We start from the raw sequence: 13,980 nt of genomic DNA, 5'->3' as shown, positions 1-13,980 counted from the left end.
AAAAAACATAAATTTTATAAAATTTGACCTAAAATGATCTGTGTATTAATAAAACAAAAGTATGTTCCATAAGCAAGTTCAAGCTACCAGCTGTCTTTTTCCAATGCTTATTTTTTAAATATCCGCTAAAATCTTTTTTTATTTCTTTTGGACCAAAGCCAGGTGTGCTCAGGGCTGACTACCGGCTCTGTGCTCAAAGACCACATCTGGTGGGATTCACGGAACCAGGTGGGTTGCAGGGATTGCACCCGGGTTGATTGCAAACAAAGCAAGCACACCCCCTGCTATACTATGGCCCTAGCCACTCTCCATCTCATCGTTTAAAAATGAAGGCACAATTAAAAATAAAGTATAATATTTTCAATTATTTTAATGGCTTTATTCAGCTTGCTAAATAGAACTCACACAGATGGGTATCAGAGCCAAACTTTTCTTTTATTAACTCTGCTACTCACCTCAATTTCTTAAAATATATCCTTCTTTCGGTAAAAGAACTTATTACAAATCACCTACCTTTTAATTTCAATTCCCTTTACTGATAACATCAATCAATTATGAGTAAAAAGGGACATATTTATGGGCTGGACATAGTTAGATGGCTCCAAGAACTGGAACAAAAGTGCTCATACCAGAGGTCTAGAATTGATCCCCGACCTAGCACACAACAGGGTCCCAGACGCACTTCCCAAGTGATGCTCCCAACATGCCAACCCCACTCCAAGCTTAACACAGCCCCTAAGCACCATAGCTCAAAGTCCCTAGCTCACACACACAAAAGTATTTTCAGAAATATTTGAATAAGTCAAACTCAGGGAATTAGAACTGACTCAATTGCATTGCAGGTAGGGTGTTTGCCTTACACGCGGCCGACCTGGGTTCGATTCCTTCATCCCTCTCGAACTGCCTGGCAAGCTACCGAGAGTATCCCACCTGCATGGCAGAGCTTGGCATGCTCCCCGTGGCGTATTCAACATGCCCAAAACAGTAACAACAAGTCTCAAAATAGAGACGTTACTGGTGCCCATTCGAGCAAATCGATGAACAACAGGAGTTCAGTGCTACAGTGCTATAGTAAATTACATATACTAAACGGTGGCACCAGGAGGTCAAATGAAAGTAAATGTATTTCAGTCAAGACAACTAAATGCTGATGTTTGAAGATCTACAATGCTAGAGGATGAATATTATCTTCAAAGACAGTCCATACCTTTAAAGTGCTTATTAGGTTTTCGATGTTATTCTTGTCGGCTATCACTGTTTCTTCCTCACACAGTTTAGTTTCATAGAGTTTCACAAGAGCTTCTGCAGACTGAGTGTTTTTTAATACCAAATTAACAGTTTTCAATCTAAAAAAAAAAAAGAAAATTAAACAAGAGCCTCTGGGTCAACATTACTTTTATCATAACACTTTCAGGAAGTACCATTATGGCCTACGAGGGAGCAAACCCTTCGTCCTGGAATATTCACAGGTTTGCTAAAGGGTCATCGCTTGAAATCCCCCTCTACTTAATAGACACCACGTATTTAAGCTGATACTCAACAAAGCAGCACTTGGCAAGAGATCCCAGCATGAGATCCTTTTTTTTTTTTTTTTTTTTGCTTTTTTGGGTCACACCTGGCGATGCACAGGGATTCCTCCTAGCTCTGCACTCAGGAATTACTCCTGGCGGTGCTCAGGGGACCATATGGGATGCTGGGAATCAAACAGGGGTTGGCCGCGTGCAAGGCAAATGCCCTACCGGTTGTGCTATCTCTCCAGCCCCCATGAGAACCTTTTTTATCAAAACTCTTTTAAGTCAGACATATAAGCTACAAGCAGTAAGGCACAAAAATGATAAGCAAAATGTAGGGCAGTCATAAATGATGCCCTAAGACTGGGCTACATTCCATTTCCCGTGAAGAAGGACCCAAAGCTAGAGAAATATTTAATATGGTGGTGATCAGGATAAAAGAGAACCAAATACGTCTAGTTCATCAAATACAGGATGTGAATAAGACATGTCCATATCTATATAATTCTTCTCCGAACCCAACGCATTAAGGCAGCGCTGGCGTACTTATCAATGTAGGTAGAAGACATCGAATAGACTTGGTTCAGGCTCTGAATGACCACGCTGAGTTCCGATCGTAAGGTTGGAACTGACGGAGCATTCGCCGCTTGACTGAAGAAATCTTCACATTTACTTGTGATTGTTCCTAAGTCGTCTTTGAGTCGCTCCAGCTCTTTGTTTAGTTTCTATACAACAGAGAAGAAACACAGGAACTAGATTATCTCCCCAAATGAGATATCTTCCTTAAAGCAATTTAAAAGCACTCATTGTACGTGATTCTTAGTGACTTAACTACCTACATAATTTTATTTTTTTTAAATTGAATCACCATGAGATACAGTTACAAAGCTATTCAGTCTATTATATTCCAATACCCCTCGCTCTGCCAGCGTACATTTCCTGTCACCAATGTCCCCCCCTCTCCCTCCTGCCTCCCCCCCACCCTCAGCCTGTCTCTATGGCAGGCACTTTCCTTCTCGGTGTGTCTCTCTGTCCCTCCTCTCTCTGTGTGTCTGTCTCTTTGTCTCTCCCTCTCCCTTCCCTTCCCTTCCCTTCCCTTCCCTTCCCTTCCCTTCCCTTCCCCTTCCTTCCTTCCTTCCTTCCTTCCTTCCTTCCTTCCTTCCTTCCCTTCCCTTCCCTTCCCTTCCCTTCCCTTCCCTTCCCTTCCCCTTCCTTCCTTCCTTCCTTCCTTCCTTCCTTCCTTCCTTCCTTCCTTCCTTCCTTCCTTCCTTCCTTTTTTCCCTTCCCTTCCCTTCCCTTCCCTTCCCTTCCCTTCCCTTCCCTTCCCTTCCCTTCCCTTCCCTTCCCTCCCCTACCCTCCCCTCCCCTTCTCTCCCCTTCCCTTCCCTCCCTTTCCCTTCCCTTCCCTTCCCTTCCCTTCCCTTCCCTTCCCTCCCCTCCCCTCCCCTCCCCTTCTCTCCCCTTCCCTTCTCTCCCCTTCCCTTCCCTCCCTTTCCCTTCCCTTCCCTTCCCTTCCCTCCCTTTCCCTTCCCTTCCCTTCCCTTCCCTTCCCTTCCCTTCCCTTCCCTTCCCTTCCCTCCCCTCCCCTCCCCTCCCCTTCCCTTCCCTTCCCTTCCCTCCCCTCCCCTTCCCTCCCCTCCCCTCCCCTTCCCCTCCCCCTCTACTCTCTCTCTCTCTCTCTCTCTCTCTCTCTCTCTCTCTCTCTCTCTCTCTCCCTCTTTTGAGCATTATGGTTTGCAATACAAATACTGAGAGGTTATCCTGTTTGTTTCTTTACCTTCTTTTCAGCATGCAGTTCTTATCCAGAACGATCATTGGCAACTATCTTTGTCACAGTGGTCCATAGTTATCCTAACTGCCTTTTCCCCAAGCACTTGAAGCCGGCTTTTTACCCTGGGCCAATCCTTCTGGCCCCTGCTTTTACTGTCCTTGGGTATTAGTCTCATATTATGGTGTTTTTTTTACATCCCACAAATGAGTGTAATCATTCTCTGTCATGTCTCTCTCCTTCTGACTCATTTCACTCAGCATGATACTCTACATGTCCATCCATTTATCAGCGAATTTCATGACTTCATTTTTCCTAACAGCTGTATTCTATTGTGATAACCTACGTATTTCTTGAAACTGTTATAATCAATATTAAAACCAAGTTTATGATCAATGATCCCTTTATTGTTTATCACCTCAAGTCGAAACATCTAACTTAATGCTTCTGTATAGATGCTTTTGTATATGATGACTTGATGACTTTCACAAAAAGACCACATAATTTCCATCATTACAGAAAAGGGTACATATATTTCTGTGTTTTAACCTACATATATTTCTGTACATATATTATATGTAAGGGTACATACACTTCTGTGTTTTAAATTTTAAATAAGAGGAAACTTATTTTTAAAAACCCTGGTTTATTATTACTAAAAAAGTAAAAATCAGACCTCATGAAGTGATTGCTGAGCGAAGTTTGAATGTGTAAAAAGTCACAGGTATCAAAGATCAGGATCTAAAGATAGAAAGTCACCTTAAGTTAATTTTTCCCCATTATATGTATAAATCTCACCTCCTGCTCTGTAATTCTGAACACACTTTCATGCAAATCATCTCTTTCCAGTGGAGTTCGGATCTGTCTAATTAACCGATCTTCACAGTTCTCCAACCGAAGTCTAATGTTTCGAACTTCAGAGATGTAAAGATTATAAACAGATTCCTCTTGCTCCTCTGTAAAAATATAATATTTAGGGAAGTAGGTGCGCTGTTGATGGGTGTGGTACTGGAATTAATATGCATGGGAAAACATCAATAAAAGTACTGCAAATCACGGAATCATAATCAGTAATTAAAAAATACATATAATGTTAGAAAATAGCTTGTTTTCTATCTTTTGGATGCTCTTGTTCATATCTTAATATATTACCATCACAAAGGTACCCTAAGGCTACATATAAATCTTAAAGAGAGTTAGGAAATTTCCCCAATGACACTTGAAATACCAATTTTCTACTGTTTTATGTTTGAGCAATATAATATATGGCTTTATTTTGTGTTCGGACAATAAGAGTTAATTACAAATAGTTTCAAATGAATTCTAAAAGTAAAATCAGTATCTTTCATAACGAAATATTAGGTAAATAGTGTTTATGTTTAAAACAATAGCACTGTAGCACTGTCGTCTCATTGTTCATCGATTTGCTCGAGCAGGCACCAGTAACGTCTCCATTGTGAGACTTGTTGTTACTGTGTTTGGCATATCGAATACGGCCAGGGTAGCTTGCCAGGCTTTGCCATTCGGGCAGGACACTCTCAGTAGCTTGCCGGGCTCTCCGAGAGGGGCAGAAGAATCGAACCCAGGTCATCCCGGGTCAGCTGTGTGGAAGGCAAACACCCTACCCACTGTGCTATTGCTCCAGCCCATTGAAAACAATATTAAGTAAAATGTTATCGGTAAAGTTTTTGCCTCCAAATAACAGTGAAAGAGTTCAGAATTGAGTTTGTACTTAACAAAAAGCTAACTAGACAAGATCTTTTTCTTTAGTCCTTAGGTAAAATCCAAGTAGTGGTGAGAAATCACTACACCTTCATCTGAATTTCACTATGAACCTCAAGTCCTTTAAGCCAGAATGTACATGCTTCATATATATAATCCCTACCACCAAAAATAAATATTATTTGTAATCTCAAGTTTGGTACATGGGGGGATATGTACACATAGATATAAATATATAGATATATAATATATATATACTAATCCTTTTCTGACATAGAAAACTTTTCAATCTGAATATCACATCACAAAATGGTGAAAATGTTGAGAAATGAATTCTTTTCTATTTTTTTGATGGGAGGCCACAGTGCTCAGGAGTTACTCTGAGCATGGTTCTGCACTCCCAGCAGAACTCAGGTTCTGCACTCAGTAATCACTCCTGGCAGACTCCGGAGACCAAATGGGATGCCGAGGATTCAACTAAGGCCTGCTACATGCAAGGCAAGCATACTACCCACTATACTATCCCTTTGGCACAAAAAAGTAGCATTTTTAAAACAAACATTAAGCATTTCTTTGCCATACTATTTGATTGGCATCATTAATTCCTCATTTAGAAATAAACCGACTGCTCTTTTGCATCTCCCTAATGCAAACAAGTTCTCAGCATTTCAACTACTGTATCAGAGGCCAAGTAACAAAACACTTAAGACTGTAGGTCTAACCTACACACCGATGGCCAAAAAGACAAGGATTCCCCGGATTTACCTCTTTCTGCAGATTTCAGAAGTTCTTGATAGTACTGTTTACATACGTTGACTTCCTTTTCCAGTTGTGTTATATCTGAGCCAGAAAATATTTGGGATTCCTGACTATCTTCCAGAAAATCTTCAAATCGAGACTGCAGATTACTCAGAACTTGTTGGTGCTCACCAGGTAACATGGTTTTGATCTGAAGGGTATCAAACATAATTAAATGTGTAAAGTACCAAATATTTATGTGAGACTGTTTCAAGTTGGTTTTACAGCATGGAATCAGTTTATATTAAGATTAATACATAGAAGGTCCATTTGAAATTAACCTTTTCATTAAGATTTTGAAAGACAAGAAAAAGCAGCCCTATCAATAAATAAAATCAGACTATGCCAAACACTGTATCTTTTCTCTCGGTCAAAGGCACTGAATGAAATATGTAATCTGTTGACTTCTGCAATACACAAAAGTGCCTCGTATATGGCAGGTATTATCAAACATCCAATAAACTTAATTAATATTTCCATGGATCTGCCAGGCTTTCTACTACAAGGCCACAATTCTCAAAGTTGATTACAGACTGGAGTTACAAGAACAAATCAGAAAAATACCGCAAAAAGCAAAGAGAGGCCAGTCAATAGTGTATACAGCAAGCAGTCTTGCACATTGTGAACCTGGGGACAAACCCTGGCACCACATACGATCCCCCAAGGCATGTCAGCAGTGATCCCTGAGCAGAACCCAGGTAAGTCCTTGGCAACACCAGGTGTGGCCCAACAGACAGAAATATTGACTCGGAGGTCACACCCTCAGAAATTATTCTAATGTGACTGCCATGGCTTTGTTCTGGCCTCAACCATGTTATTAGAAGTATAAAGTTCGGGGCTGGAGCAATAGCACAGCAGGTAGGGCGTTTGCCTTGCACGTGGCTGACCCGGGTTCAATTCCCGTATGGTCCCCTGAGCACCGCCAGGGGTGATTCCTGAGTGCAGAGCCAGGAGTAACCCCTGTGCATCACTAGGTGTGACCTCAAAAGCCAAAGCAAAAAAAAAAAAAAAAAAAAGAAGTACACAGTTCAAGAAACATATTAGGAATTAAAAGGCATTCAGGACTTCCAAAGCTCCCTAAGTGTGTGGCCGGAGCGAGAGCACAGTGTGGGGTGGGGCAGACACTTGCCTTGCACAAAGCCAACCAGGGTTCAATCCCCGGCATTCCATATGACCTCCTGAGTACCACCAGGAGTAGTTCCTGAATGCAGAGTCACGAGTAACCCCTGAGCATGGTCAGGTATGGCCAAAGAAACAAAACCTGAAAGTTCTCCACGTGCTTCATATAAGGAGGAAACTTTGAGAACTTCTGTTCTAGAGTGAATACAAGGTCTACCCTTTGTAGAAAGGTTCTCCCTAATATTTTTTTTTAAAGATTACTCCTCTGCCCCTCTCAGAGAGCCTGGCAAGCTACTGAGAGTATCTCAATATGCCAAACACAGTAACAACAAGTCTCACGATGGAGACATTACTGGGTCCACTCGAGCAAACTGATGAACAATGGGAGGACTGTGACCATGACCATAATAGATTACACCGATATGTGAATTTATACTTACAGAAGCCACATTGCTCGCACGAATTCTGTCAATTTCATTGACCAGGTAATGCCAGGATACCACACTCTTCATGTTTATGTGAGACTCGTGCCAAAGAGTCAGGACATTCTGATACTGCTGCTCAATTCTGTAATAATTAAAAGAATATATATATATGTATATATATGAAGGCTTTTCACTCTCCTGTGAAACACACACTGCAATTTTTCTCGCTAGCAAAATACCCCGCATTCACCAGTTCTCCATCTTTTTGATCCTCTGCCCGTTGACATAGCATTGACAGTACCTATCACGCACGTGAGTCTCCCAAACTCAGGCACACTAACCTGTTTGCAAAGTCAACAGCTTCTTTGTTTGGTGGGGGAACTGTGAAGCATACAGAAGGGACCATAGCCTCATTCCCAGTCGGGCTGATGACCTTCCACTTGGCACGATGAGAGTTGTTGGCCAGAACACATTCATCATCTTTGAAAATCGTGATCTGGTTTTCCAAAAAGAACACAATTACCTGATGTTGACCAAAAGTTTTCCACTAAAAGTTTTCTATCTTGGGCTGTGTGTGTGTGTGTGTGTGTGTGTGTATTAGGCCGTGTATGTGTGTGTGGGTTTGTTAAGATTAAAAAATAAAACCCACTGTAGTACTAGAGAAACAATACATCTCCTTTTAAAATAGGTGCTATGTGCTCGAGGACGAAATTAGATCTATTTCCAGGAACTGCAATTACCTCAATTTGTCTGTAGTCACAAATAGCTTTGATTGGAATAGAAGTCTTGAGCGGGCAGTCAGGGTTCCTTGGCTTCAGCTGAATTATTGTTTTCGCTCTTCCCATCAGGCTGGCCACTGTACTTTTATACTGCAAAAGCTCTTCTTTCTCTTCCTGTGTAAAAAACATCGTGAACTTTAAAAAGTCAAAGACCTGTACTCTCTGTTCTGACAAGGCTTTATATGCATGTGACTTCCTCACCAAAGCCTTTCTTGACTATCTAGCCTATGTTTTCAACCCCTTCTTCCTACTCCGCCTATATTCATCACCCCGTGTTTTATTTGGGCAGGGGACTTGGGGACAGCACGCCCAGCAATGTTCAGGGGATGACTCCTGGCTCTGCACTCAGGACTTGCTCCTGGTGGTGCTCGGGGGACCACAAAGGATTCCAAGGACTGAACCTGGGTCGACCGCATACAGGGCAAGCGTCTTACCTGCTGTACTATGGCTGTGGCCCCCCATCTTCCCTTGTTTTGTTCGTTTGGTTGGTTTGATTCCCCGCTGCTTTAGCATTTACTACCACATAAGACACAATACTTTACTTATCGGTCACGTTTACATTCTCTTCTCCTTCTAGCACATAAGTACCGCAACAATAAAAGTCATGTCTGATTCCTTCCCCTCTCTAGCCCCTGCAGCTAACTATAGTAGCCGAGATCTAGAAAGTCTCGAACAAGTATTTACGGAATGAACAATGACTAAACGTATACACACTTAGAACACTGCCAATGCGTTTTAAGATATTCAGGACATGACATGAAAAATACTGTATTGGTTACAAAAAGCACTAAAGCTGAATGTTTAAAGTGTTAAAGTGTTCGAATGAAAAATGACGTGGAGACAGTAAGAGTATCAGAAAAATATGAAGTTCTGAAAATATAAAACCAGAATAAAATAATGAATGACTCCCACTTCACATCAGTGAATGGTCTGAGCTTCTGAATTTATACCATTGATTCCTGAACCAGGTCTTCCAGCTTGTGAATGCTACTTGATCTATCGCAGCTGTATTTCCGCTGGATGGCATCTTTGAGATACTTTAGGTAATCAGTAGCTTCTTTGGCATCGTCGAAAAACTAGGGAAAGATGAAAAAGGGCAGTTAACAAAAACACTAATTCAAAATGACATATACATACGCATATCCACTGCAGCACTATGTACAAGCGTCAAGATTGGGAAACAACCCAAATGACTAGATTAAGAAGCTGCGTGTATACAAATTGGAATCCTACTTAGCTACGAAAAAGAATGACGTCTTGCTTTTGACTGCAACATGGATAGAACAGGAGGATGTGATTCTAAACGAAGAAAGTCGGGCGACAGAAATACTAGATGCTTTCAGATGCCAGAAGTGTAGACAGAAACAGAGCAAGGGACTAGACCGGTGTTTGTCAATCTCTTTCTAACCATGATCCCCTTCTTTGCTCCTGTTCTACTGGGTGATCCCTCATCTTCTGCTGTGGTTCCCCTCATTTTTTTTCCTCTTTTCACCTGCAGTCCCCCTGAAACAGTCTGGGGGCTTGCACCCATATGCCCTTCCAGTTGAGAAATGCAGTCAAGAAAATAACCAATGAAAATCAACCTTAAGATCTTTCACAACAAAATGGAGGCAGCCAAACAGATAGTAAAGGGTGCGGATGAGATGAGATGAAAGTGGCAGGAAATGATTCACAGAGGGGCGTAGGGATATTGGTATCAATCCCAAACAAATCTTATTGGTGGTACATTGTGGAACCACTGAACCCCAAAAACAGATACACATCTATATTCTGCTACACTGTTACCTTAATAAATGACTATGTCTTTAAAAAGAATAAATGACTAAGTCTTTCATAGTAAAGTATATAAATATCAGTCAGGCAGGGAGTCAAAAAAATTGAGTCCAAGAATTCTACGTATAGGCCTCTGGAGCAAAAAATGGAATAAAATTACAATAGAATTCAACAGTCACAGCTATATTTTAACCAAACAACACTTGAACTTAGGTGGTTATGAATGTAAAGCTGGCCAAGATCTGGCCCAATATTATTTTCATGGAACGTTTGCTCTACTTTAGAGTTCAAACAATTCCTAAATGGAGAAAACTTCCGAAATCATCTTAAAAATTTTGAAGGGGAAAAAAAGGTCTCTCTGTCATAAAAATGCTTCCTTAATAAGAGATCCATGTGGATATTTTCAAGTAGTTTTTAATGGTTTTCCTCCTTCATGCTGTCCTTTCAGACTTGACCCTCAAAGGAAACAGTTCCGTTCATCTCCCTTTACACATCACGCACATCTAGATTTTTATTTAACATCCGTGATTTAAATTATTTATTGTTGCTGTTCGTTTTTCTGGGGGAGTGGGAGCCAAACCCGGTGGGACTCAGGGCTTGCTCCCGGTGGGCTCGGGGTATCATACGGGGTGGCTGGAAATGAACTCGTGTCAGCCTCACGCAAGTCAAGTAAGTGCCTTACTGCTGTGCTATGACTCCAGCCCCTTTTACATAACATATCTGAGCAATGCATTACGAGGAATTTTAAGTCGGGCAAATCCTCATGACACAGACGTGACTCCGTCCACATACCTCAAAATAAGCACAGTTCTCCTTTATGTGTTGCTCCACACACTGGCAGAGCTGTAAGATCCAGCTCCACTGTGTCTGCATTGCCGCTCGGTAGGCCTGCAGGATAAAACACAGTTACCACAACGGGCTGGAAATGAAACACCTCAGCACCCAGCAATGCCTTCGGGATCAAAGGCTCAACTGTCCAGATGATGAGTCACCTCAGCAGAATAAGACCTGACACATCTATGGAGTGAAATGCTGAGTTCTTACCTATACGATTCAGCTCAAGAACCTTAAACATAGTTTATAAAAATGTTTTTTAGATCAATCCAGTCAATACCTTTCCAGTGTTAAACTTGAAATTTCTTAGAATAGATAAGGAAAGCTAATTGGCTATTATTTTCCCATAAAAAAAACATTTAATATCTGGAGTGGAGGCAAACTCGCTTTGGTACAGGGAAAACTGTCCCTCCCCCTCCTCTCCCACCTAATCCTTCCACCTACTTTGTGAAATCCTCAAAGACACCTTCCTTCGCAACATCGTCTTGTCCTTCACCTTTCCTTTCTCTAAATATTTTTAGAGGGTCCCAATAATTGAATCCAGGGACCCAGATATGTAAACCACATACTCTGCCACTGACCAAATCCCATGGTCAGATTTCTCCGAATTTCTATGTATCTGTGCCTGATTTTTCTTTTTACTACTTTTTACAAATTTTTGCTATTGGTTCACAGAAATCGTCTGCTGACACGAGATTATAAAGCTGAATAATTTTTGCTGCTGTTGCTTTGAAACAATCTATGTAGTTCACTACATAGATTTTTCAGAATAGATTCTTGGTGAGAGGGTGAATTATTTGGGATGAGAAACATGTGAGTAGAGCATGCAATCCCATCAATTTTTATTTAAAGTATTTGTTTAGAAGCCAGAGAGATAGCATGGGGATAAAGGTGCCTGCTTCACATGGGGCTGACCCCAGTTCATTCCCGGTGCCACGATGTTCTCCCCGGCCAAGTGTGGCCCCAGAAGCTCCCAAGCATCCCTGGGATAAAACTGGGTAATCCCAGCTACCACAGGGCCCAGGCAGTTCTGCAGCCTCAGGGCTTCTCTGGCCTAGCTGGCAGAGACTTGCTTTAGACATTTTAGACTTGCTGGTCCCTTTAGGGATCCCCACTCCCAACCTCAGTACCGTTTGGAAGATCTATATAAAAAATTTAACCTTGTGCCTACCCTCCGTAACCCCACCAACCTGCACTACTTCGACGATGAGTTCACGAGTCTGCCCCCTGCCCTGACCCCGCCCGATGGCCACAGCCCACTCAGTGCCCACCAGCAGGCCATCTTCCGGGACTTAAACTCTGTGTCCGAGCAGTTCTTAGAGTCCTGAGTGCTCCCCCACTCCCCCCCAGTGGTCCATGGGAGGGGGTCACAAGCCCACCCCACCAGGTCCCAGTTTCTGGTTTTGATACTGGACGTGCTTTGCGAATTATTAAATTTAAATTTATAAAAAAAAAATTAACCTTGTGAAATTAAATATTTATTAACTAGAATTTCTATTTAATTAAAGTGTATCTTCTGGGATTGGAATGACAGTACAGCTGGTAGGGCTTTTGCCTTGCACGCTGCCGACCTGGGTTCAATCCCTGGCATCCCATAAGGTCCCCCAAGCACCGCCAGGAATAATTTCTGAGTGCATGAGCCAGAAGTAATTCCCATGCATTCCTAGGTGTGACCCAAAAAGGCAAAAAAAAAAAGTGTATCTTCTATGAGGGCAAAAATACTATAGAAAGTCCATCTTTAACATAAAACATCCTTGTATATTTAAGGCACAACTTCTTGAGTTCCACAAGAGGGTTCTCAAGGAGTTGTTAATAAACTATCTTGCTTGGCATTTTTCCTTTAGGAAAAACTCCTCTCAGCTGAACCATGCTTGGGCAGGCTTTCTCAACGGAATGCACTGGAAATCTGGCAGCATATCAGGGTCAGATTACCTGTGCCCTCAAATTAAGCTGCTCTGAAAAAATCGGCTATAAAAGACACATTATACTTTGTTATTAGTTTGTCATATAAAACATGAAATTGTGTTCATAATTATTCACATACCGCAAGTCATTAGCCGGGCCAGTCAAATCATAAAGTATTTAACTTTATGCCTCCAAAGTCCTTAATGAGAGTAACGTTTCTACAGAAGTCAGATTCATAATCACATTTTCCATTCCCATCAGTAGTCTAGTTTTTTCTGGGGCCTTGCCAGGCCAGGTTTGGGGGTTATAATACTCAGACTGCGCTCAGGGAAACTGAGGGTGCTGGGTATCAAAGCCAGGACTCCCACATGTAAAATATTAAAAACCTTAACCTCTGATCATATTTTCTAAGAGTTTCATCTCTCCACCCTCAGGGAATACTTACTTGCAGTTTACCCGAGTATCAATGCTTACTATCGTGTCCTTATCTACCCTTGTAGGTTTTGTACACTCTTTCTGTGCCATTTCAAACAGAGGTGAAACCCTATTTTCATGTGAAAAAAAGATGAAATGGAACATTCCCCAAATTTCCTCGTAAGATCTGGAATTTTACTGATATTCTGTGGCATCGTGATTGATTTCAGTGAAATAACTACCCTTATCTGATCTGTGAGCAATTAGAGAAAGGGAATTAATTATCAAATGTCTGTTGTACTTGATGACATACCTCAATAGTTAACCGGGCTGGGTGATTTTCCAGAAGTAGCTGCTCTGCTATCTCCTGTACCGCTTTAATGTTTTCTTCCTTTTGATCAAGCTCTCTCATTAATTCCTGATGTAAGAAAGAACACAGGCGTGTGTTAGGAAAAATGATTTAAATCCAAATACAATTCCAGCACTCAAATACCAAGGTACTTACGGCATGGTAATCTTTTTTCCGAGCTATGTGGGTGTTTCTTTCACTCCAATCATAGGCAACTTCCTCCTCTTCTTTTTCATTCAACCATATAAGTTCATTGGTTGCACGAGTCACAAAATTATGGAGTGTATCAAGGTGCCTCTCCTGATTCCTGGACGTATTCTTTGCAAGAAAAATCAACATAAGAACCATGGCTTTGTTAAAGAGAGGTTAAAAAGAAGAAAATTGAAAGGAAAAACTAAAAATCCTTACCAAGAGTTTTGCATAGAGACTCTCTAATCTGTGCAACTTTTCTGTATAAGTCAGTTTAAGCGGTGCTGTCATCTGGATCTGTAACACAGAATTTATAAGATACCAAGATTAAGAACCTCGAGGAATTCTTAACTTCTCATTTATGTTATTATCTGTCAGTGCGTCTTTATAAATA

The 13,980-nt window shown here is 41.4% G+C and overlaps 1 protein-coding gene across 3 annotated transcripts in view; it reads right to left on the bottom strand.

The window, feature by feature from the left end:
• The window catches only part of DST (dystonin), a 415,725-nt gene that overhangs the window by 188,462 nt on the left and 213,283 nt on the right, over positions 1-13,980 (bottom strand). For all 3 annotated transcript variants that reach the window (XM_056108983.1, XM_056108981.1, XM_056108982.1), the window contains exons 16-27: positions 13,806-13,883; positions 13,554-13,715; positions 13,362-13,466; positions 10,688-10,783; positions 9,073-9,198; positions 8,084-8,236; positions 7,685-7,839; positions 7,359-7,485; positions 5,767-5,950; positions 4,078-4,235; positions 2,058-2,236; positions 1,208-1,346 (exon numbers count right to left, since the gene is read on the bottom strand). In XM_056108983.1, coding sequence (XP_055964958.1) covers positions 1,208-1,346; positions 2,058-2,236; positions 4,078-4,235; positions 5,767-5,950; positions 7,359-7,485; positions 7,685-7,839; positions 8,084-8,236; positions 9,073-9,198; positions 10,688-10,783; positions 13,362-13,466; positions 13,554-13,715; positions 13,806-13,883 — 1,662 coding nt within the window. The remainder of the gene's footprint in view (positions 1-1,207; positions 1,347-2,057; positions 2,237-4,077; positions 4,236-5,766; positions 5,951-7,358; positions 7,486-7,684; positions 7,840-8,083; positions 8,237-9,072; positions 9,199-10,687; positions 10,784-13,361; positions 13,467-13,553; positions 13,716-13,805; positions 13,884-13,980) is intronic.

The sequence above is a fragment of the Sorex fumeus genome, unplaced genomic scaffold (assembly GCF_029834395.1).
Source record: "Sorex fumeus unplaced genomic scaffold, SorFum_2.1 ptg000241l, whole genome shotgun sequence".
In the NCBI taxonomy this organism is placed as follows: Eukaryota; Metazoa; Chordata; class Mammalia; order Eulipotyphla; family Soricidae; genus Sorex; species Sorex fumeus.
Note: the sequence above shows the minus strand (reverse complement) of the source record. Positions and strands in the feature narration are given on the sequence as shown.